We start from the raw sequence: 26,422 nt of genomic DNA on the forward strand, positions 1-26,422 counted from the left end.
GTCTTAACTGACCCTTTTCCGGTAGTCTAGAGTGCACCACCTTATCCCTAATGTTACCTGCTCTTTTATATCCCATAACATTAGGGATAAGGTGGTGCATTCTAGACTACCGGAAAATGGTCAGTTAAGACAGACGTTTCTTAAAACTAAACGTATGGGATCTTTCCCGTGTCTGGGATGCGTGAATTGTAAACTGATGCACAAAGGGTCGGTGTTCGCGCATCCGGACACGGGAGAAATCTTTAACATAAAGCATTATCTCACATGTGATTCATCATGGGTGATATATGTTTTGTGGTGTCCGTGTAAAATGCTCTATGTGGGCGAAACCACGTGTGATATAAAAACCAGGTTAAACAATGACAGACAATCCATTAGGAACAAAATACGTGATTTGCCTGTGTCTAAATCATAAGGAGAATGATCTGAGATTTATGGTCTTGGACCATGTAAAACCATTAGATAGAGGAGGTGATCGATTAACTATTTTAAAGAAAACTGAGCTCAGGTGGATCTACCGGTTGGATACTCTGAAACCCAAAGGGTTAAATGTCGAATTTAGGGTGACAGGAGGGATGGTTAGTTAGTACCTTTTTGCTGTTCCTATCTCTGTTTGTATCTAGCATGCTGTATGGGGTGGACCCAATGGATGTTACACGATTGACCCACGTCATAATGTGATGTATTTTGTATAATTGTACTCTTTGAAAGTATGGTTCAGGCGTTTACCTTAGCTGGTTGGTAAGTGGAAAGAGGGAATAGAAGGAGTAAAAGGCGCAAGATATTGCCCAAACGAGTGCCCTAAAGAAAAATGGCGGAGAAGACCTGTGACAGGGCTCGGATCACCGCTGCAGCGTACTGGTACGCGTGTGTGCGTGGTAGCCTCTGACAGAGCGAATCTAACGTCATGACGCTAGGTCTCTGCCTACGGATGACGCATAGGAGTTATGTACTGCGTCGTCAGTGGGGAAGGAATTGACACATGCGCATTGAGGAGGGAGAGACGCGGAGTAGTGGCGTGCCTCCATACAAGTTTAGACGCCATCTCCTTCTGTTCCACCGCATGTAGCCACAGCAAGGTATTTTATTATATAGCATTTATACTGCACTTTCCACTTTATTATAGTATATAATGATGAATCTCGATTGGGTTCAGGTCCGGTGACTGTGGAGGCCAGGTCATCTGGCGCAGCACCCCATCACTCTCCTTCATGGTTAAATAGCCCTTACACAGCCTGGAGGTGTGTTTAGGGTCATTATCCTGTTGAAAAATAAATGCTGGTCCAACTAAACACAAACCGGATGGAATAGCATGCCGCTGCAAGATGCTGTGGTAGCCATGCTGGTTCAGTATGCCTTCAATTTTGAATAAATCCCCAACAGTGTCACCAGCAAAGCACCCCCACACCATCACATCTCCTCCTCCATGCTTCACGGTGGGAACCAGGCATGTAGAGTCCATCCGTTCACCTTTTCTGCGTCGCACAAAGACACTGTGGTTGGAACCAAAGATCTCAAATTTGGACTCATCAGACCAAAGCACAGATTTCCACTGGTCTAATGTCCATTCCTTGTGTTCTTTAGCCCAAACAAGTCTCTTCTGCTTGTTGCCTGTCCTTAGCAGTGGTTTCCTAGCAGATATTCTACCATGAAGGCCTGATTCACACAGTCTCCTCTTAACAGTTGTTCTAGAGATGTGTCTGCTGCTAGAACTCTGTGTGGCATAGACCTGGTCTCTAATCTGAGCTGCTGTTAACCTGTGATTTCTGAGGCTGGTGACTCGGATGAACTTATCCTCCGCAGCTGAGGTGACTCTTGGTCTTCCTTTCCTGGGACGGTCCGCATGTGAGCCAGTTTCTTTGTAGCGCTTGATGGTTTTTGTACTTGGGGACACTTTCAAAGTTTTCCCAATTTTTCGGACTGACTGACCTTCATTTCTTAAAGTAATGATGGCCACTTGTTTTTCTTTACTTAGCTGCTTTTTTCTTGCCATCATACAAATTCTAACAGTCTATTCAGTAGGACTATCAGCTGTGTATCCACCTGACTTCTCCACAACACAACTGATGGTCCCAACCCCATTTATAAGGTAAGAAATCCCACTTATTAAACCTGACAGGGCACACCTGTGAAGTGAAAACCATTTCAGGTGACTACCTCTTGAAGCTCATCAAGAGAATGCCAAGAGTGTGCAAAGCAGTAATCAAAGCAAAAGGTGGCTACTTTGAAGAACCTAGAATATGACATATTTTCAGTCGTTTCACACTTTTTGTTATGTATATAATTCCACATGTGTTAATTCATAGTTTTGATGCCTGCAGTGTGAATCTACAATTTTCATAGTCATGAAAATAAAGAAAACTCTTTGAATGAGAAGGTGTGTCCAAACTTTTGGTCTGTACTGTATATATATATATATACAGTCATGTGAAAAAATTAGGACACCCTTTGAAAGCATGTGGTTTTTTGTAACATTTTTAATAAAAGGTTATTTCATCTCCGTTTCAACAATACAGAGAGATTAAAGTAATCCAACTAAACAAAGAAAACTGAAGAAAAGTCTTTTCAAGATCTTCTGTAAATGTCATTCTACAAAAATGCCTATTCTAACTGAGGAAAAAGATAGGACACCCTTGCCCCTAATAGCGAGTGTTACCTCCTTTGGCTGAAATAACTGCAGTGAGACGGTTCTTGTAGCCATCTACCAGTCTTCGACATCGGTCTGAGGAAATTTTACCCCACTCCTCAATGCAGAACTTTTTCAGCTGTGAGATGTTTGAGGGGTTTCTTGCACGTACAGCCCTTTTCAAGTCACCCCACAGCATCTCAATGGGATTCAAATCTGGACTTCAATTAGTTGAACATTTATTCTTCCCATTTATTGCTCCGGAGCCAAAGCCTGGGGTCCAGCTGTATCTAGGTAGGAGCACCGTGACACACATAGAGAGACATTTTAGGTTGCACTATAGCACTCGGCATTCCTATACCTGGGTCACATTACATAGAGGGCTCTAGGTGGAGGACCCGTTGCAAATATGAAAAAGCATAGCACATGTAACGGCGTGGTGTGTTTTTAAACAAGTTGGTCGTTAACACCATCAAACATACATTTATCCATAGCTGTGTATATCGGGGTAACTCTGGCATAATTTGCTATTTCTGTCATTGCGTTCAAGAGCTTAGGGAGGGGGGAGAGAAAAAGCAAAAATTCAGAGATAACATCTTTTCTTTTTTTTGTTAAATCTCTTTTTATTGTAACAAAGTCATTATAGAAAGCATCCAAGTACTTTGCTCATACATCTATTACATTATTCCACATGTCAATAAACAAGTGATATTGTTATGCATGAGATTTTCTTTTGCCATCCAGAGGCTGCTCAATGTCTTGCACGGCATCGGGAACTGCCTTCTATGGGTGACGAGGAGATCCAGCCGAGGAGATCCAGCCTCAGTCTGGGTCTCCTAGGCAACCTGTTAGTGTATGACTCAGATGTATTGTAATGCATTGCAGAGGGGATCAGACCCCCAAAAGTGAACATCATAAATAAAGTAAAGAAAAAAAGTATAAAAGAAACTGAGAACAAAAACAAAACCCGCACATATTAGATATTGACGCGTCCGTAATGACCGGATCTATAAATATATCACATGATCCACCCTGTCCGATAAACACCATAAAAAAACTGTGCAAAAAAAAGCAATTTTTGTCACCTTACATCACAAAACGTGCAACACCAAGTGATCAAAAAGGCGTATGTCCTACAAACTGGTATCAATAAAACCGTCACCTCATCCCGCCAAAAATTAGCCCTACCTAAGACAATCGCAAAAAAAAATGCTATTTTTGTGCTAAAGTGAAATACATAAAAAATCTACATATTGGGTATCGCCACGTCCGTAACAACCAGCTCTAAAAAAAATCACATGACCTAACCCCTCAAGTAAACACCAAAAGAAGTGTAAAAAAAGCAATTTTTGTCACATTATATCACAGCAAGTGATCAAAAAGGCATATGCCCCCCAAATTAGTACCAATCAGACCGTCACCTCATCCCGCTAAAAAATTAGACCCTACCTAAGAGAATCGGTCCAAAAATAAAAAAAAGCTATGGCTCTCAGACTATGGAGACACTAAAATATGATTGTTTTGCTTCAAAACTGCTATTATTATGCTAAAGTGAACAAAAAAAAGTATACATATTAGGTCCATAACAACCAGGTCTATAAAAATATCACATGACCTTACCACTCAGGTGAACACTGTAAAAAAAACTGTGTAAAAAGAAAGCCATTTTGGTCACAATATATCACAAAAATTGCAACAGCAAGTGATCAAAAAGGTGTATGCACCCCAAAATAGTATCAATCAGACCGTCACCTCATGCCTCACAAAAAAACGTAATATAAAGCAATTAAAAATCATATGTACCCCAAAATAGTACCAATAAAACTGGTACCTTATCTCGTAGTTTTACAAATGTGGTAACTTTTTAGTTTTTACTGTAGGGGTGCATCAGGGGGGCTTCAAATGGGACATGGCATCTTAAAACCAGTTCAGCTAAATTTGCCTTCCAGAAACCATATGGCGTTCCTTTACTTCTGCGCAATTCCGTGTGCCAGTACAGCAGTTTACGATCACATGTGGGGTGTTTCTGTAAACCGCAGAATCAGGGTAATAAATATTGAGTTTTATTTGGCTGTTAACCCTTGCTTTGCTACTGGAAAAAAATTATTAAAATGTAAAATCTGCCCAAAAAGTGAAATTCTGAAATTTCATCTGCATTTACCATTAATTCTTGTGGAACACCTAAAGGGTTAACAAAGTTTGTAAAATCTGTTTTGTATACCTTGAGGGGTGTAGTTTTTAAAATAGGGTCATTTTTTGGTGGTTTCTATTATGTAAGCCTCACAAAGTGACTTCAGACCTAAACTGGTCCTTAAAAAGTGGGTTTTGAAAATTTTCCCCCAAAATTTCAAGATTTGCTTCCAAACTTCTAAGCCTTCTAACGTCCCAAAAAAATTAAATATCATTTTCAAAATGATCTAAATACTAAGTAGACATATGGGGAATGTAAAGTAATTACTATTTTTGGAGGTATTACTACAACATTTTTGGTAAATTTGGATTTTTTATAAATAAAATACATTTTATTCACTCAATTTTACCACTGTCATGAACTACAATATGTGACGAGAAAACAATCTCAGAATGGCCTGTATAAGTAAAAGCGTTTTAAAGTTATCACCACATAAAGTGACACATGTCAGATTTTCAAAAAATGGCCTGGGCAGGAAGGTGAAAACAGGCCTGTGGTTGAAGGGGTTAAATAATCTATGACCAATATATTAACTTAACCGGTAACTAGTTCAGGGCCTGTGTCAAATGATTAATATGTTGTGAAGGTATGGAAAATGCGATTTTCACATTCTGAAATAAACGCTTACTAGAAGCAATAGCCATGGTTGCCAGGTTCTAAGGTTCTTGGCCCTGTTACTACAGGGAGTGCAGAATTATTAGGCAAATGAGTATTTTGACCACATCATCCTCTTTATGCATGTTGTCTTACTCCAAGCTGTATAGGCTCAAAAGCCTACTACCAATTAAGCATATTGTAAGGCGCCGAACTGTTTTGTGAGGATCTCAACTGCGGAAACGTGTTGCATTAACTAGTGCACAAGACCAAGAAGGAAGGTGAGGTTAGATCAGGTTCAGTAACGGATTCCCAGGCGGCTCTCTCAAACTACTGAGAGTTAGGGACCCTAACATCATACACCTGCTCCCTGCTCTGATTATATTATTAACGGCTATCTCTATACGCCCTGCACGTGGATGCAGTTATACATATGGTGCAGGCAACAGTTATAGTCGATGAGTCATATTTTGGACTACACACGCCCCCCTTGCAAGCATTACACAGAGAACAGAGTGCCTTGAATATTATCGCCACTGATGTAAGGTATTGGTAGTCCAGATTAAAGTCAGCCACTAAATAGCTCTACTTGCAGTTTGGTAGAATCCTTAAGTAGCGTCCCGGATTGCCATGGGAGGTTAGCGGAGTCTTGGAGAAGGTTCCCAGGTGTTCTGAAGTCCGGATCCAATGTCAGTGGGGAGAGCTTCAGTAGCAGTGTGCACAGGCGCACACTCCAAATTAGTGGAACACTGTGCATAGCTGCCACGGGGCTTATATGGGGTAGCTCCGCCCAGTGGGAGGAGTCGCTGTGCTGCAGATGGAACCACCCTGCCGATCGTTACAGTACCCCCCTCCCAAGGGAACCCCTCCGGGGTACCCTAGAAGGGGAGGGCCGGTCGGGGAACCTGCGGTGAAACTCCCTTTGCAATTTTGGAGCGTGGACATCATCGGCCTCCTCCCAAGAATCATCTTGGGGACCATAACCCTTCCATCGTATGAGGTACTGGAGTCTCCCCCTCCTCCTTCTGGAATCCAAGAGCTCCTCAACCTCGAACTCTTCATCACCTTGGACAATGACCGGAGGTGACGGGGCAGGGTTCCTGCCCGGGAAAGGGTTAGGACGAAAAGGCTTCAGCAAAGATACGTGAAAGGTGGGGTGTACCTGAAAACGAGGAGGTAGAATAAGTTTCATCGTGTTGGGGTTGACGACCTTCTCGATACGGAATGGTCCCAGGAACTGTTTCCCCAATTTTTTAGAGGGAGTACCCAAGCGGAGGTTTTTGGTGGAGAGCCAGACGGAGTCCCCTGCTTGATAAGGGGGACTCGGCCTTCTGCGTCGATCATAATACATTTTTTGTCGATCTCTAGCTCGGATAAGGTTTTCTTTAAGCTCCTTGAGGGTCTTCTGTAATGTGGAGATGTAATCTTCAGTAGCTGGTACGTTAGTAGGGATACTCATCGGAGTGATAGGAGAAGGGTGAAAACCGTAGTTCGAGAAGAATGGAGAGTGAAGAGTGGAGGCACTTTTGGAATTGTTATAGGAGAATTCCGCAAGAGGGAGCAGGCGCTCCCAGTCGTCCTGGAGATATGAGCAGTGACAGCGAAGGTACTGCTCGAGGCATTGGTTTACTCTCTCAGTTTGTCCGTTTGTCTGCGGGTGGTATGCACTGGACATCCGATGGTCTATCTGGAGTCTCGCACAAAGAGCCTTCCAGAACTTGGAGATAAATTGTGAGCCTCTGTCCGATATGAGTTTAGTAGGCACTCCATGTAGACGGACGATGTTAGTCACAAAAACCTCAGCAGTCTCCTTCGAAGATGGTAATTTTTTCAGGGCCACAAAATGTGCCATTTTTGTTAGTAGATCAACAACAACAAGTACGGTATTATGACCATGTGAAGAAGGAAGGTCAACTATAAAATCCAGTGAAACCCACTCCCAGGGTCTGGAGGGTATCGGGAGATTCATTAGTAGGCCGTAAGGTTGCTTACGATCATGTTTGCAGGTGGCACAAATCTCACATGAGGCGACGTAGTCCTCAATTTCCTGTAACATGTTGGGCCACCAGTAATATCTGCGGACTAACTCCATGGTTTTGGAGATGCCCGGATGACCCGACAGGGGAGTATCATGGCATAGTTGAATTACTTGTGTTGTAACGTTTGGTGGTATGTATAGATGATTTTCCTTATAACAGAACCCTTCATCATCCCTACGGAGTCCTGGAGGTAGATCGTTTTCATTTAAGGTTAAACAGTCCTTGAGCCTTTGTCGTAGAGCAACAGTGGCGATAATTTTTTTGGGTGGAATTACCCACGAAGGGAATTCTGCCCCTGGATGGGGATCATTCAAACGAGATAGCGCGTCTGCCTTTCCGTTTTTTGAGCCGGGTCTGTATGTGATTTGGAAATCGAAGCGGTCGAAGAAGAAACTCCATCTCACTTGGCGAGAGGATAATGTTTTACCGGTCTTTAGGTATTGGAGGTTGCGGTGGTCTGAGTATATGGTGATTGGGTGTGTCGAGCCTTCTAATATATGTCTCCAATTTTCCAAGGCGTTTTTTATTGCCAGAAGTTCCTTTTCCCCTATGGGGTAGTTAACCTCGGCCGGATTAAGGGTCCGGGAGAAAAACCCTACCGGATGTAGGGGCGTCATTAATGATGAACGTTGAGATAAGACGGCTCCTACAGCATTTTGGGAAGCATCCACTTCGAGGACGTACAAGTTGTTAGGGTCAGGTATGGTGAGGATGGGAGCGGATGTAAACCTGTCCTTCAGTAGTTGGAATGCTTCCTGAGCATCTCCATTCCATATGAACCTCGTGTTGATGCTTGTAAGTCTGGTGAGCGGTTTTGTAGTCGCAGAGTAATTCTTGATGAATTTCCTGTAGAAATTAGCGAACCCCAAAAACCTTTGGAGTGCCTTCCTGGATTTTGGAGTGGGCCAATTTTGTATACATTCAATCTTTGTCTGGTCCATCTGAATCCCCTCGGGGGAGATGATGTAACCCAGGAACGGTAGTGTAGTCGTATCAAATACGCATTTCTCGAATTTTACGTACAGGCAATGGGCTCTCAAACGTGCTAATACCCAACGCACATGTCTTCTATGGTCTTGGATGTTGTCTGAATAGACCAATATGTCATCGAGGTAGACAATGACACAAACATCCAGTAGGTCTCGAAAAATATCATTTATAAAATTTTGGAATGTTGCAGGTGCATTGCACAGTCCGAACGGCATCACTTGGTACTCGAAGAGTCCGTAACGAGTTCGGAAAGCGGTTTTCCACTCGTCTCCTTTTCTGATCCTTATCAAGTTATAAGCTCCTCTAAGGTCTAGTTTGGTGTAGACAGTAGCAGTGCTGAGGCGTTCAATCAGTTCATTAATGAGAGGTAGTGGGTACCTGTTCTTTACCGTCACTTTATTTAGGGCTCTATAGTCGATGATAGGACGAAGGCTGGAATCCTTGTTCCGAACAAAGAACATTCCCGATCCTGCGGGTGAAGTAGAGGGCCTAATGAATCCCTTCTTCAGATTTTCCTCTAGATACTGTTTGAGGTGGTCTAGCTCAGGTTTCGCCAATGGATAGATTCTCCCCGTAGGTATTTCACTTCCTGGAAGTAGATCTATGGGACAGTCGTATGTCCTGTGAGGCGGAAGCATCTCCGCATTCTTTGAACTGAACACGTCGGCGAAGTCCAGGTAGTGGTCTGGTATCTGGGTGCCGCCAACCAGTAATATGGAATTTGTAGGATAACAGGTTTCCTGGCAATACCCCGAATCTAAGGCTACCCTCCCTTGATCCCATAGTAGTGTTGGTCTATGTAGTTTTAACCAAGGTAGTCCTAGTATGATAGGGAATAAAGGGGAGGGTATAATGTCGAAGGACATAAATTCGGTGTGGTTGTTTTCACACGTCACCAGTATAGGTAGGGTTTGATTTTGAACTGGGCCTGAGGCCGAAGTAGTGCCGTCAATAAAACTCACGGACAACGGGGAATTCTTTTTGATCAATGGAATTTTATTTCGCTTAATCAACAGCGTATCGATAAAATTTCCGCAGGATCCTGTATCCACCATTGCGTCAACGGTAAGTCGATTTTGGTCCCACTGTAGAGTAAGAGAGGTGTATAAGTAACCCGGGGTTCTAATCTGGGGATCAACGATTTTACATAGGGAGTATCGCTTACCTTCGGACTTCTTCCGTATTGCCGGGCAATCTTCTACCCCATGGCCTTCGGAAGAGCAATATAGGCAGAGATTCAAGTTGCGTCTTCTCGTTTTCTCTCTTTCAGTGAGAGGGCCCCTGAGGGCAGCAATCTCCATCTTTTCTTCAGGGGGGTGCATATCGGTTTGTCCACTGGGAGGTACATATCCATAGGACCGCTCTGCTCTGCGTTCACGGAGACGCCGGTCGAGGGTGGTGACACGTTGCATAAGATCTTCAAGGGTGAGGGGCATGTCACCTCTTGCCAACTCATCCTTCAGTGCTTCGGAAAGACCCAGACGGAACTGGTTCCTAAGACTGAGATCGTTCCACTCAGTCTCCCGAGCCCACCGCGTATATTGTGCAATAAAATCCTCAACAGGCCGTCTGCCTTGTTTAATGCTCCTGATGGCGGATTCCGCCGTCAGCTGCTTGCTATGGTCTTCATACAAGAGGGCCATGATTGTAAGAAATTGGTGGTAGTTGTCTAGGACGGGGTCCTCCCTCTCCAAATAGGTATTTGCCCAGGCTCTGGGCTCCCCCCTAAGAAAGGAGATCATAGTGAGAACTTTTATCCGGTCAGTAGGGTAGGTCCTAGGACGAAGCTCAAACATTAATTTGGAAGCATTAATGAAATCTCGGAACTGTTTACGATCGCCTGAGAATAGTTCCGGAGGACTGACCAATGGCTCAGGTCCCTCCCGTGGGAGGTTTGTGTTCTGTGCGACAAGATCTCGCAATGTCTGATTCTCGAGTTGCAGGTTCTGAACATCCTCAGATAGATTCTCAACCTTCTGTGAGAGGATGACGATGTGTCCTGCTAATTCCGCTGGATCCATTTGGGTTCCACTAATATGTAAGGCGCCGAACTGTTTTGTGAGGATCTCAACTGCGGAAACGTGTTGCATTAACTAGTGCACAAGACCAAGAAGGAAGGTGAGGTTAGATCAGGTTCAGTAACGGATTCCCAGGCGGCTCTCTCAAACTACTGAGAGTTAGGGACCCTAACATCATACACCTGCTCCCTGCTCTGATTATATTATTAACGGCTATCTCTATACGCCCTGCACGTGGATGCAGTTATACATATGGTGCAGGCAACAGTTATAGTCGATGAGTCATATTTTGGACTACACACGCCCCCCTTGCAAGCATTACACAGAGAACAGAGTGCCTTGAATATTATCGCCACTGATGTAAGGTATTGGTAGTCCAGATTAAAGTCAGCCACTAAATAGCTCTACTTGCAGTTTGGTAGAATCCTTAAGTAGCGTCCCGGATTGCCATGGGAGGTTAGCGGAGTCTTGGAGAAGGTTCCCAGGTGTTCTGAAGTCCGGATCCAATGTCAGTGGGGAGAGCTTCAGTAGCAGTGTGCACAGGCGCACACTCCAAATTAGTGGAACACTGTGCATAGCTGCCACGGGGCTTATATGGGGTAGCTCCGCCCAGTGGGAGGAGTCGCTGTGCTGCAGATGGAACCACCCTGCCGATCGTTACACATATTAGGTGATGTGCATCTCTGTAATGAAAAGGGGTGTGGTCTAATGACATCAACACCCTATATCAGGTGTGCATAATTATTAGGCAACTTCCTTTCCTTTGGCAAAATGGGTCAAAAGAAGGACTTGACAGGCTCAGAAAAGTCAAAAATAGTGAGATATCTTGCAGAGGGATGCAGCACTCTTAAAATTGCAAAGCTTCTGATGCGTGATCATTGAACAATCAAGCGTTTCATTCAAAATAGTCAACAGGGTCGCAAGAAGCGTGTGGAAAAACCAAGGCGCAAAATAACTGAACTGAGAAAAGTCAAGCGTGCAGCTGCCAAGATGCCACTTGCCACCAGTTTGGCCATATTTCAGAGCTGCAACATCACTGGAGTGCCCAAAAGCACAAGGTGTGCAATACTCAGAGACATGGCCAAGGTAAGAAAGGCTGAAAGACGACCACCACTGAACAAGACACACAAGCTGAAACGTCAAGACTGGGCCAAGAAATATCTCAAGACTGATTTTTCGAAGGTTTTATGGACTGATGAAATGAGAGTGAGTCTTGATGGGCCAGATGGATGGGCCCGTGGCTGGATTGGTAAAGGGCAGAAAGCTCCAGTCCGACTCAGACGCCATCAAGGTGGAGGTGGAGTACTGGTTTGGGCTGGTATCATCAAAGATGAGCTTGTGGGGCCTTTTCGGGTTGAGGATGGAGTCAAGCTCAACTCCCAGTCCTACTGCCAGTTTCTGGAAGACACCTTCTTCAAGCAGTGGTACGGGAAGAAGTCTGCATCCTTCAAGAAAAACATGCAGGACAATGCTCCATCACACGCGTCCAAGTACTCCACAGCGTGGCTGGCAAGAAAGGGTATAAAAGAAGTAAATCGAATGACATGGCCTCCTTGTTCGCCTGATCTGAACCCCATTGAGAACCTGTGGTCCATCATCAAATGTGAGATTTACAAGGAGGGAAAACAGTACACCTCTCTGAACAGTGTCTGGGAGGCTGTGGTTGCTGCTGCACGCAATGTTGATGGTGAACAGATCAAAACACTGACAGAATCCATGGATGGCAGGCTTTTGAGTGTCCTTGCAAAGAAAGGTGGCTATATTGGTCACTGATTTGTTTTTGTTTTGTTTTTGAATGTCAGAAATGTATATTTGTGAATGTTGAGATGTTATATTGGTTTCACTGGTAAAAATAAATAATTGAAATGGGTATATATTTGTTTTTTGTTAAGTTGTCTAATAATTATGCACAGTAATAGTCACCTGCACACACAGATATCCCCCTAAAATAGCTAAAACTAAAAACTACTTCCAAAAATATTCAGCATTGATATTAATGAGTTTTTTGGGTTCATTGAGAAAATTAATCCTCAAAAATACAACTTGCCTAATAAGTCTGCACTCCCTGTATTTTCCCATCCAGCTAGCTCCTCTATTCTGTTCACCAGCTGCATCTTCCCCACCCACATGTCAAGTGTGGGAGGTGATGTGTTTCTCCATTTGGATGGAATGAGTAATTTTGCTGCAGCAATCATATGTGTTATAAGGTCATGTTTAGATGGTTCCGAAGGATTTGGAGGTGTAATCAGAAGAGAACTAGGTCCGGGGTTAAAGTGATGGAAGATGAGCAGATATCGTTAATGAATTTTTCTATTTCCGCTGTGAAGTTCCTCCCCAGTTCCCTCTCCCAATGTCCCAAATAATAGGGTTTGAGGTTAGTATATATCAGCGAAATAGCCTTTTTTGGTGGTTCTGTGCATATGGTTAGATTTTCCAGCCATGTTGGATCAGGGTTTGATATCTTGCTCTTAATCCTGTCACAGGACTGTTAAAAATCCAAAATCTGAATGATTGATGTTATTCCCAACTTTAAGATAGTGAAAATCTTAGGTAATGTTAATGCCTTCTCCTATTCTTATATTGCCTAGTTTGTACCACCAACTCGCTACCATTGGTAATTTGAGATCTAGAAAGTTGGGAATAACAGTTGGGAATGGGTGCCAGTTTGGAAATTAAACCCTTGCATTGTGGTAGGAAGGGAGATTTTCGACACACCCTAACCATCCTCTTTGTCATGTCACTTATTGTATTTTGTTGTGTGGGTAACGGATTCTGCGTCCATAGCATAGTATGTAAGTTTCGTCCTATTAAGTGTCTCTCTATGTCAATATATGGCGTTGTTAGATTATTGTTGGCTACTAACGCCCATCTAGCCAGTTGTATGAATTTGTAGTATAGGGCAAGGTCTGGCAGCGATATCCCACGTTTGTTTCTTTTTTTAATGAGCAATGAGTGGGCTGGCCTAGGTCTCCTTGCCTTCCACAAAAAATGAAATAAATAGACTTCTCAGGTGGGTGAAATAAGTGGAGGGTATTGTGATAGGTAGTGCTTGCATTACATATAAGATTTGTGGGAGCTCATAAGTGGACAGTAGATTTTTCCTCCCAAACCATGACATAAAGGGAGCTTGTATATTATTTAGGTAAGCTTTAATTTTCAATATAAGTGGAGTGGAGTTAAGCCTAAAAATATATGTTGGATCTTCGGGAATTTGGACACCTAGGCAGGGGCGTAGCTAGAAATGACTGGGCCCCATAGTAAAAAAAATTTATGGGCCCCCCTCCCGGATCTCCCACCACTATATACCTCTCGGACCTCGCCGCCACATCCGCAGCTTCTCATGCACTTGTGACGGTTACGCGTAGGACTGAGCACAGACAGTTGGTCACTGGCAACGCATTTCTGCCAGTGTAGGAAATGTATGAATCTAAATGTCTGTGTATTAAAGTAGGACTAGTCAGAACTGCCCCCCCCCAAAAAAAAAATAATAATATATATATAAATATATATTTTGCCGAAAATTTAGTGCAACATAAAACATAAACAAAAACTGGAATTTGCGCTATATGTCTTTTCAGACATCATTAGTCTCTTTCATATTATAAGCTCCCCTTATTTATAATTTACTTACAGTTCTGAAGACTCAGGGGTGCTGGCAGGCTTGGCCTCAGGGGTGCTGGCAGGCTTGGCCTCAGGGGTGCTGGCAGGCTTGGCCTCAGGGGTGCTGGCAGGCTTGGCCTCAGGGGTGCTGGCAGGCTTGGCCTCAGGGGTGCTGGCAGGCTTGGCCTCAGGGGTGCTGGCAGGCTTGGCCTCAGGGGTGCTGGCAGGCTTGGCCTCAGGGGTGCTGGCAGGCTTGGCCTCAGGGGTGCTGGCAGGCTTGGCCTCAGGGGTGCTGGCTGGCTTGGCCTCAGGGGTGCTGGCTGGTTTGGCCTCAGGGGTGCTGGCTGGCTTGGCCTCAGGGGTGCTGGCTGGCTTGGCCTCACGGGTGCTGGCTGGCTTGGCCTCAGGGGTGCTGACAGGCTTGGCCTCAGGGGTGCTAGCTGGCTTGACCTCAGGGGTGCTGGCAGGCTTGGCCGGGCAGAAGGAGTGTGGGAGACTGTGAGGCCTTTTTTCTCCAAGCTGCTCTGGGAAAAGAAAAAATGTCATTATACCTCAGGTCAGACCACCAATCAGACCCCCAATGTTAATCAGATCTCAGCTAACAGCCCCAATAAGATCCCCAATGTTAATAAGACCCCAATAAGACCTCAGATAACACCTCAGCTCAGACCCCAATATGAATGACCCCCAATCAGACCTCAGATAAGAGCCCCATGCCTCATATCAGTCCCCAGTAGCCTCTCAATCAGCCCCAGTGCCTCTCCATCAGCCCCTAGTGCCTCTCCATCAGCCCCCAGTGCCTCTCCATCAGCCCCCAGTGCCTCTCCATCAGCCCCCAGTGCCTCTCCATCAGCCCCCAGTGCCTCTCCATCAGTCCCCAGTAGCCTCTCAATCAGCCCCAGTGCCTCTCCACCAGCCCCCAGTGCCTCTCCAGCAGTCGCCGGTATTGAAATCATTGGTGGGCAGTGCGCCCTCCCCCCTCGGTATTAAAATAATTGGTTTAGTGCGCCCCCCCGGTATTAAAATCATTGGTGGGCAGTGCACCCTCCCCCTCCTGTATTAAAATCATTAGTGGGCAGTGTGCCCCCCCCCCAGTATTATAATCATTGGTGGGCAGTGCAAGCTCCCTCTAGTATTATAATAATTGGTGGGCAGTGCAAGCCCCTTCCCCAGTATTATAATCATTGGTGGGCAGTGCAAGCCCTCCACCCCCCCTAGTATTATAATCATTGGTGGGCAGTGCAAGCCCCTCCAGTATTATAATCATTGGTGGGCAGTGCGCCCTCCCCCAACCACCCCACCCCCAACTGGGGCTCCGATCAGTTACCATGGCAGCCAGGACGCTACTGAAGTCCTGGCTGCCATGGTCAGTTAGTCAGCACAGCATACTTACATGCGCTGTGGCCGCCCGACACTCCTTCTTCTTGTAGCTCACAGGTCTGTGCAGTGCATTGCTTATGCTTATAGCAATGCGCCGCACAGACCTGTGACGAGTTACAAGAAGGAGTAGCGCCCGGCGGCCACAGCGCATGTAAGTATGCTGTGTTGACTAACTGACCATGGCAGCCAGGACTTCAGCAGCGCCCTGGCTGCCATGGTAACCGATCGGAGCCCCAGCATTACACTGCTGGGACTCCGATCGGAACTGACGCTGCCACCAATGATGGGGGGGTATTGGGGAGGAGGGAAGGCCGCCCCCTATCGTACACAGATTTTTTTATCCTCAGCTGGCGGCCGGGCCCCCAGAGGCGTAGGGCCCCATAGCCATTGCTATGGCTGCTATAGCGATCCCTACGCCACTGCACCTAGGTATTTTAGGGCTTTAGAAGGCCATTTAAAGGGTGAGGCTGCTTTTGAGGTCTTGTAGGAGGTGTAAAGGTATATTGATATTCAATATTTCAGATTTGAAGAAATCTCTCTTGCATAATGTTCTAGAATCTGCATGATGACCAGGAAGGCTTCTACAGGGTTGGAAACTAATAGTAACATGCCATCTGCAAATGCCATTTTTGTGTTTTGTCATTTTGTGTGTGTATTGTACCAAGGATATTCCCTGAATCGCATCTGATTGTCTGATTTTTAATTACAGCATTTCAAGACATAAAATAAATAAAGTTGGAGAAAATGGGCATCCCTGTCTTGTACCATTCTTGATGAGAAACTCTTCTGATAGGGAACCATTTATTATAACTTGTGCTGATGGTTGTGTACGTAATGAGAAAACCACATTGATGAACTGTTGGGGGTAATTTAATTTTTTCATAGTTTCAATCATAAACTCCCAGTTCACTCGGTCTAACGCCTTTTCCGCGTCGGTTCCCATGAGCAGAAGAGGAGTTTTAGTCTGCTTTGCAGCATGGATTGCATGGATTATTCTCCATATATTGTGTTTGCCCTCTCTCCCAGGAACAAATCCCATCTATTCCGGGCATATTAACTTATTTAGAAGGGGGGGCCATTCTTTGTGCTAGCAATTTTGACCACCATTTGAGGTCACAGTTAAGTAAAGATATGGGCCTATAACTTCCGCAATCTTCCGAATCCTTCCCTTCTTTATGAATTATCGTGATATGAGCCCTTAGAGCTTGAGTGGGAAGTGTAGCACTTTTAAAGAGAGCATTGCATAGTTCTAAAAAGTGTGGCAGTAGTTGTTTTCAGAATTTTTTTATAATAAATAATAGGTAGCCCGTCTGGACCTGGGCTTTTCCCTGATGGGATGGAATTAAGAACTTTTTTCTATTTCAGTAATCGTAACTGGTGTTAGTAGTTGTTCTTGTTCTGATAGTGTGGGAGAATTAATGTTTTGGAGAAAGGAGGAGATTACTGAAGGTGTTTGATCAATGTGATCTTGTTCACTTTGTTTTTGTGTTGGGAGGTTGTAGAAATAACATCTTCTCTGACTCCTAGGAGACCAGTGGATGTTATATACCAATTTCCAAGCAATTGGAGCCACTTCGGTTCGGGTAAAATTGATTTGAAACTGAACCAAACTTTTAAAAAATTTGGCAAACCAGAATCTCAAAAGGTTTGCTCATCTCTAATATGTAGCTCAAAATAGAACCATTGATAAAGGCAAAAAAAAAAGCCCTCACACCGCTCCGTCACGATAAAAATAAAATTTGTATTATTCTCAGAAACTAGCTGTACTATTATCCCAGAGGCTGTTCATGGCTGTAACATGGAGCCTGTAAGCCAATCAACCAAAATCTGCACTGCAAAAGCCAAAAGGTGGTCTTTCCCTTCTGAACCCTACAGTGTACCAACAGCAGTTTACATACACATGTATGGTATTTCCATACCAAGTAAAACCCAATAAGTGGTGTGATGTGAGTCTCAGATTGTACCAACTGGGCACAACATATTGAGCACTAATGGGGTTACGTGAATCAAGCTTCTGATCATAGAGTCAAAGTCAATTAGTTAAAAACCTTTGTTTCCATACAGCATTTACAGGAAAATGTTGTCTCATTCAAAGTTGCGCAATACTTAGATAAATGACTTCAGTATTCCTATCTGCGGATTTAAAATAGAAATCCAAAGTTGGCTTTGGTAGCGAGGTACCCACCAGTACTGAAACAGACTTAGGATTCATATTTTAAAATGTTTTCATATCCGCAGATAGAAATACCAAAGTAATTAATCAAATTCTCGCGCAACTTCGGACAAGACAAAATGTTCCCACACAGAGCAAATACATTGTAATTTAAATGCTGTACGGAAAGGCCATTACAAACAAAGTTCTTTAACAAATTGACTTTGGATCTATGATAAGAAGCTTGATTCACTGAACCCTGGGCACTTGCCATATCTGTAAAAAAAAAAAAAATCCCCTGTTCATTAACCCCTTCAGTACCAATCCATTTTGCACCTTAAGGACCAGGCCAAATTTTGGAAATCTGACATGTCACTTTATGTGGTAATAACTTTGGAACACTGTTACTTAACCAAGCCATTCTGAGATAGTTTTCTTGTGACACATTGAAGTTCATAATAGTGTTAAATATGAGTCACTATAAATCACCTTTATTTATAAAAAAAATCCTGAAAAATTCACAAAATTTTGATTTCTCTGATTTTAAGGCAGATAGTGGTACCTCACAAAATAGTTATTCATTTAAATTTCTCATATGTCTACTTTATGGTGACATAATTTTGTAAATATAATATTTTTGGTTTTTGTTTAGGACATTAGAAGGCTTAGAATTGTAGAAGCAATTCTTAAAATTTTAAAAGTCACTTTGTGGGAGTTACATAGTAGAAACCACCCATTAATGACCCCATTTTAGAAACTACACCCCTTAAGTTATTCAAAAGATTTTACAAACTTTGTTAACCCTTTAGGTGTTCCACAAAAATTTAAGGACAATGGAAATGAAACTTTTAAATTTACTTTTTTGGGCAGATTTTCCATTTTAGTCAACCCCAGCAAGGGTTAACATAACGGCCAAGCAAAACTCAATATCTATTACCCTGATTCCGCAGTTTACATATGTGGTCATAAACTACTGTATGGGCACATGGCAGGATGCAGAAGGAAAGGAGTGCCAGATGGTTTTTGAAGGACAGATTTTGCTAGACTGATTTTTAGACACCATGTCCCATTTGAAGCCCCCCTACAGTACAAACTCCAAAAAGTGACCCCATTTTGGATACCATAGGATACAGTGACAGTTTTATTGGTACCATTTTTAGGCACATATGATTTTTGAACCCTCAATATTAAGCTTTTAGTGAGGCAATGTCTATGTTTTTTTAATTTTATTTCGGGTTTGCACAATAAAAGAATGTGTTTTTCTGTCTCTATTTTCTGAAAGCTATATATTTTTTATTTTTTAGGTGATTGTCTTATGTAGTGGCTCCCTTTTTGCGGGATATGGTGACAGTTTGAATGGTACTAATTTTAGGTACATATGACTTTTTTGATCACTATTTATACCATTTTTTTGGAAGTGAGGTGGGCAAAATTACAATTCCATCATTGTTTTTCTTTTTATTTTGTGTTGTTCACCGTGTCGTAAAAGTGACATGATCCTTTTATAGATCAGGTCGTTATGGACACGTCGATACGAAACTGTTGGGATCAGAACCTTTTGCGGGCATTAGGATCATTGACTAGCCAATTGGAGGCGTTATCTGAGATCCCTGGATGTGTGTAACAGCAGTGATCTCAGTGCTGTCACCATCTCTGCAGACAGCTTGCTGCCATGATGAACCTGTACGTCATAGAGGTTTAAGACCATGACGTACTCCCACCTAAAATATTTTTCTTCTCTGACTTGTTAGAAAGGTGTAGAAATGTAATCTTCTTTCCAGTGACTGTATTTGTGATTTATAACCTCCCTTCTAATTCTCAGCTGTGTCATGTAACCAGCACCCTGATCTCCAACTGACACAGGACAGGAAGTCAGTTACTTCTCTATTCAATCCTTTGAGACTGACATTGATGCTCTCATAGGAAAACATAGAGAAACTGGCTTCCTGTCCAAACATAAGATGCTGTGTTATTTGTATTGTCAGATTGCTAGCCGTTTATGACCACATATTGGATGTTTCTGTAAACTGCAAAATTATGGTAATCAATATTGAGCTTTGTTTTGCGGTTATCCCTTGCTATATTAAAGTAAAAGCTGGTTTAAAATGGAAATTCTGCAAAACCTCCATTTTGCTTTAATTCCTGTAGAAAGCAAAATTGTGAGAAAGAGAAACTTACTGTGAAGTAATAATGATGATAATATTCACAATATCTGTGTTTTGTAGTGGTGCCGAAGGGGACAGTGTGTGAAACATGGTGATGAAGGACCCAAGCCTACAAATGGTCAATGGTCTGAGTGGTCAGGTTGGTCACCATGCTCCAGGACATGTGGTGGAGGTGTCTCGTATAAAGAGCGTCAGTGTAATAACCCACGGTATTTATTACTTTTTATATTTCTTTAACAGCTCATTTTGACTTATCAATCATTAATTGTGATTTTTATTTTGTGATTTTTATAATTCCTGTTGTAAGATAAAGAAATATAGAAATTGTTAATAATCATGGGGCAGATTTATCATGAGGGGAATTTTTTAAGCATTTTTCGCAGGAGTCTTTGCTGCCATAATTTGTGTTAAACATATCAAATGATGTTTGATGAATTCAGTGCATCTTTAAGCCTAGCACTCCTGTCTTGAGATGTTACTCCTCTTTCCATGGACCTCTCTATAGCTTAAATCCGCTAGACAGGTTATCCATGAGTGGGTGGCGTGGTCTAATTGCAGTGGAGTGTGTTGCAGCCAGGGAGAAGGTGTGTTGTTTTTTCTCCCAGTCTGTGAGGTGCTTCACTGTGATTAAACCGCAGCACAGCCATGGAGAAGGAGATGCCCACTGAGAAACCCTGGTGTCTCCTACTCCCTTGTACCGATGCTTAGTATTAACATACTGGACATGAAAACTGCAGGGGGCACAGCAGAGCAAGCGAGGAGTATTTAACAAAAAGACCAATGATGGAAGCATCAGCGGAGCATACCCCGCAAGTAAAGGTACTAAATGAAACAAAACAAAAAAAAAAACATGAGAGGTCCTCTTTAAAGCAATTCTCTGGTTTGCTCCATATAACGGTTTTCATTTCAGCCCATTCTGTCCCCTGTTTTCTGTATCACTGGATCCTGATATATATGAAAACTTGCTGCTTTCATCAGTTTTTGATGGGTTTGCTAACCAAGAGAATGTTGACGAGCAACAAGGCTGGAGATCATTATGTCAGGCTGATTGGGTGAAAATGGCAGACTTGACCTGTTAAAAGGAGGGTGATGCTTGAAATCATTGTTCTTCCATTGTTAACCATGGTGACCTGCAAAGAAACGCGTGCAGCCATTATTGCGTTGCATAAAAATGGCTTCACAGGCAAGGATATTGTGGCTACTAAGATTGCACCTCAATCAACAATTTATAGGATCATCAAGAACCTCAAGGAAAGAGGTTCAATTCTTGTTAATAAGGCTTCAGGGCATCCAAGAAAGTCCAGCATGCGCCAGGATCGTCTCCTAAAGAGGATTCAGCTGCAGGATTGGAGTGCCACCATTGCAGAGCTTGCTCAGGAATGGCAGCAGGCAAGTGTGAGCGCATCCGCACGCACAGTGAGGAGAAGACTTTTGGAAGATGGTCTGGTGTCAAGAAGGGCAGCAAAGAAGACACTTCTCTCCAAAAAAAACATCAGGGAAAGATTGATCTTCTGCAGAAAATATGGTGAATGGACTGCTGAGGACTGGGGCAAAGTCATATTCTCCAATGAAGCCTCTTTCCGATTGTTTGGGGCATCAGGAAAAAGGCTTGTCTGGAGAAGAAAAGATAAGCGCTACCATCAGTCCTGTGTCATGCCAACAGTAAAGCATCCTGAGACCATTCATGTGTGGGGTTGCTTCTCATCCAAGGGAGTGGGCTCACTCACAATTTTGCCCAAAAACACAGCCATGAATAAAGAATGGTACCAAAACACCCTCCAACTGCAACTTCTTCCAACAACAGTTTGGTGAAGAACAATGCATTTTCCAGCACGATGGAGCACTGTGCCTTAAGGCAAAAGTGATAACTAAGTGGCTTGGGGACCAAAACGTTGACATTTTGGGTCCATGGCCTGGAAACTCCCCAGATCTTTATCCCATTGAGAACCTGTGGTCAATCCTCAAGAGGCAGGTGGACAAACAAAAACCAACTAATTCTGAAAAAGTGATTATGAAAGAATGGGTTGCTATTAGTCAGGAATTGGCCCACAAGTTGATTGAGAGCATGCCCAGTCGAATTGCAGAGGTCCTGAAAAAGAAGGGCCAAAACTGCAAATACTGACTCTTTGCATAAATGTCATGTAATTGTCGATAAAAGCCTTTGAAACGTATGAAGTGCGTGTAATTATATTTCACTACATCACAGAAACAACTGAAACAAAGATCTTAAAGCAGTTTAGCAGTAAACTTTGTGAAAACTAATATTTGTGTCATTCTCAAAACTTTTGGCCACGACTGTACACCTTTGGGGACATTTTATTTTTAATTATTGCATTGTACTTATTTTGAACTAAAAATCTTTTTTTTTCAATTGGTCTTTATTAACAATTGGTCTTTTTTAACAATATGGAATCCTTTGCTGTGTACATAGCTGACATAATCTACTAGCTGCCTGTATATTTTTTGTCTTTTCTGACATCTGAGGAGCAGAAGAACTTCATATCTGTGCTCTTTGACATACTCATTACTCAATCCTTATCTTAATTATAAGAATGTGGCTTAAATAAGTGTTTATGACCTCTCAGTAGTTTAGAGATGAGGCACAAAGTGAAAGTAAAAGTACTGGTCTCACAGTTAGAAAAACAGTTAACCCTTTGTGACTGAATCTTTAATAAAGGCCAATTGAAAATATGATTTTTAGCCAAATTTGTAGAATGCAATCGTAAACAAAAATTGCCTCCAAAGGTGTACATAGCCATAGTTTCTATATGAGAAACTGACCCAGACATACGTTCCCTGGATTGCCACCCACATGCTTTGGACAAAGCCAGGCGCCTGTTCATATATGATGAACTTGCTCAAAAGTACTGACTTACAACTGAAGTATTATGACTTTTTTTTAAATGGTTCTAAGATATAATATTTTGGATGATGCCTGAGAAGAAGTGCCTACAAAAATTATAGAAAATATTCCTTGTATATGGAACAGTGGCATACCATCCATGGAGGCGGACCACACAGCTACTATGGGAAAGGGGGGCACGGTGCTGAACTCTAAGTGTTTTTTCTCCTAGACCTTTGGGACCCACTATATATCAAAGCCTGAGCCCACCAGAGGATCCTCTGGTACTGTGGTGGACCAGTCTGACACTGACTGCTGCAGAAGTTGGCTAAATTGAGGAAGGTGAAAGGGGAACTCGTTAGAAATTTGGGATGTTGTGCTTTGCATTCCATATTGCCTGGAACTGATTAATGCATGCATACTGGAAAACTTGGTGGGATGGGGAAGGGGGGGGGGGGGGGGTGCCGGCATACATACATAATTCCTCTGGGTCGCCATCTTATATGCTTCTGGCCTATGTAAAAAACAGTGAACTCTCATCTTCCTGAAGCCTGGGTCACCTATGATATAGATGGACACTTTTATTACCACTACTCTTTGAGGCCAGCTATAAAAGGTCATAAAGGCTATACCAGGCCCAGCTTATCCTGTCCTTTAAGATAAGATCAGCTCGCTGTCAAGCCTGGCTGGAGCGTGACGTCATTAATTTCCAGGTCTGGTTTGAGGAGAGCTAATAGCCCTTAATTAGCTCTGGGCATAAAACCAGTCCACTTTCATATTTCATTTATGAATCAACTTATGCCCTTTCTGACAGCAGATCCAGGCTCTACAGAGTATTGTGGTTAATTGGGTATCAAATATGACTAGAGGATGTGATTCCGTAGCTGACCTATGGGTGGTAGGAGAACTACAGGTCCCAGCATTAACGTGTGTGGTCTCATTCTGTAGGTAAATAAATAAGGATCGCAAATATGTATTCTGTATAAAAATATGCCGATGTATCAAGGAGATACGGGCTTAAGTATAATCCTCATTGTAGGAACTGAACTTTGATGGGGTCATAAAACACTTGGAGGCCAATCCCTAGGCTTCTCAGTCACTCTGCTGCCATTGGCTGACAGGAGTAAGTCTCCTGCCCATTGGAGAGTTCATAAAAATCCATGCACAAGGACAGAGGAGAGAGACCCATGGAACATCACCAGACACTTAATTGGACATTGACGGCATATCCCTATATCAGAAGAACTTTGAGGGTCTCCCCTGATACATACTGAAAAGGGGTCTGCAAGGATTCAAAAAGGACATATGAACGACCATCTGAAACCCTCCAGAGAAACTAAGTATTCTTTCATCTTTTTCCCTTTCATTTGAACTGTCGTGATTATTTATATTGTTATTATTATTCTGTAGATTTATAGTCATTTTCATTAGATTTGTATGCACTGCTTTTTACCGCTTATTAAAGATTATAAAATCTAAATGGCCAAGTCTTCCATATTCTAAGCTGCTGAACAACGTACCTTGCCTTTGAAGAGACGTTAACAGGTAGTTAGTTAAATTGCATTTAGGAATTGTAGCTGGGGGTGATTGACTGCGGTTGGTCAGTAAGTGATATCCGGTTCATCCACTGATCTGTGTGATAGTGAATGACCCGGATAGTCGGCTCGTGGACCGGGAACCCACGTGGTGGCAGTTACCGAAGTATAGTGGGGGGGGTGTTAGCCGGATGGTAATACCCCGATCACGTGAGGTCTCTGTGTGTGCGCAGACTCCGGAGCGATCGGATCCATAGTTCGTGACATTTTCAGGTGGCAGCTTACGGGATTCTGTATGCTTAGAATATTAGTGCATGAAGTTATGTCCATAACTCTGTACTAAAGGATTGAAAAATTCTGGAAGACGAAGCACAGTGCATTAGTTTTGATAGAATAATAATTCATGACAGTACCCTCCCCTCTCTCTTGTTTTCTGTCCTATCTTTTATTTGGCAATAATGTCCGAATCCGTGAATTATGACGTCCTGAGCGTGGCTGATATCACAGCTCTGTGTGAGCACAAAGGCATCCAAGTATATGGGAAAAATAAGACTGTCCTCATCCAGGAGTTATGTGCACGGAGGAGTCAAGAGTCATCCCTGCAGGATTCAGAGAATGGAGGAGACTCTGGGGCCCCTGAGCCAGGTGACCCCTTCCAGAATGAGGATGATGAACTGGGAGGACAGCCTGCTGGGGCTTGCAGTCCTCTAGCTGGATATAACTCTGTCTCTATGCCATCCCAAAATGGTCTGGACCAACTAATGCTCAGTAACCCGGACTTATATTTTCGGCCGCTGGAGGCACGTCGGGCAGAGCGCCAGGCTGAGCGCGAGGCTGCAGAACGAGAACGGGAAGCTGTCCGCAGGCATGAACTGGACATGGCCCGAGTACAGCTTCAGGGGTCCGACCGGCATGCTACATCCACAGGCCCATCCCTGATGGTCAAGCCAAAACTGCCTGTGATGGAGTCTGAGAACTGTGACATTGATCTTTTCCTGCATGCTTTTGAAACCTCATGCCAGCAGTACCAGGTACCAGAGCCACAGTGGGCGGGACATCTAATGTCCGCACTGAAGGGCAAAGCTATGGAGGCCCTGGTCGGACTACCATTAGCAGAGCGTACCAGTTACGCGGTCATCAAAAAGGCTATTCTGGTCAAGTACCAGCTGACTCCAGAGACTTACCGTTTACGGTTCCTGTCCCTGCGGAGAGGGCCCGGAGATACTTTTATGGACCACCTGGGCAAGTTGCAGACCACCTTCCAACAGTGGTCTGATCCCCTCACAGAGGACACCAAGCAGTCCCTGGCGGATCTGATGGTCCGAGAACAGTTTGTCTCCAATTGCCCCACGGATGTGCAAAAGTATGTATGTGAGCACAAGCCAAAGAGTGCGCGAGAGGCGGCCGAGCTAGCCGATGAATACGTCGCCATGCCCAGCACTCGGGCATTCAAAGACACTCTGTCCCGTCTGGGAGGAACCTCTTCATCTGCTTCTTCCTCCCGGCCAGCTTTGTCGATTCCTGTCCAGCGACCCTTTCACAGGCCTGCACAAAGACCGGAAGGAGTCAAGCCAGCACCGACAGACGTGCGCAAGTGCTATGCGTGCGGCAAGCCAGGACACCTCAGCCACTCGTGCCCGGAGAAGAAGACAGCACCCCCTGGCAAGCTTGCCCGCAACCCATCATCTGTGCTGTTAGTGAATGGAGCTGCAAGACACACCGCAGACAACCTACAGTCGGTTACTGTGGGCAACCGGTGCACCACAGGCTTCCGCGATACAGGAGCCGAAGTCACACTAGTTCGGCCTGAACTAGTGGATGACGCAGACATTATTCCCGGCAAAAGCCTCACCATCACGGGAGTTGGGGGGGTGAGCCCTAATGTTCCCCTAGCTCGTGTTTTCCTTGATTGGGGGGCTGGGAGTGGAGTAAGGGAGGTGGGAGTCTCTGCGGAGATCCCCACAAATGTTTTATTAGGCACTGACCTAGGACGATTGGTCTTGTGCTACGTGCCCCCTGGAAGCACACAGGACTCACCCGTCCCTATGGAGGTCCCTGGACATACCGAGGTACTGTGCAAGGATGTTTGCGTAACATCAGATAACCTTGGGGATGGACCTTGGGAGGTGGGGTGTGTGGGAGCAGTTCTCCTATGACAGGAGATGTAAAGGGGATGGCGGGTGTATGTACACAGGTAGCGGACATGTGTTTAACTGATTCAAGTTGTGCAAATGTTAAATGTGATGACATTATTGTGCCTGTGTTGCCCGTCACTCGCAGGGCTGCAAAA

The 26,422-nt window shown here is 43.8% G+C and overlaps 1 protein-coding gene across 1 annotated transcript in view; it reads left to right on the plus strand.

Annotated features, from left to right (window-relative positions):
- Positions 1-26,422, plus strand: part of ADAMTS16 (ADAM metallopeptidase with thrombospondin type 1 motif 16) — a 366,708-nt gene that overhangs the window by 207,994 nt on the left and 132,292 nt on the right. The window contains exon 10 of the mRNA XM_044295482.1: positions 19,816-19,964. Coding sequence (XP_044151417.1) covers positions 19,816-19,964 — 149 coding nt within the window. The remainder of the gene's footprint in view (positions 1-19,815; positions 19,965-26,422) is intronic.

Source organism: Bufo gargarizans, chromosome 5, assembly GCF_014858855.1.
Source record: "Bufo gargarizans isolate SCDJY-AF-19 chromosome 5, ASM1485885v1, whole genome shotgun sequence".
Taxonomy (NCBI): domain Eukaryota; kingdom Metazoa; phylum Chordata; class Amphibia; order Anura; family Bufonidae; genus Bufo; species Bufo gargarizans.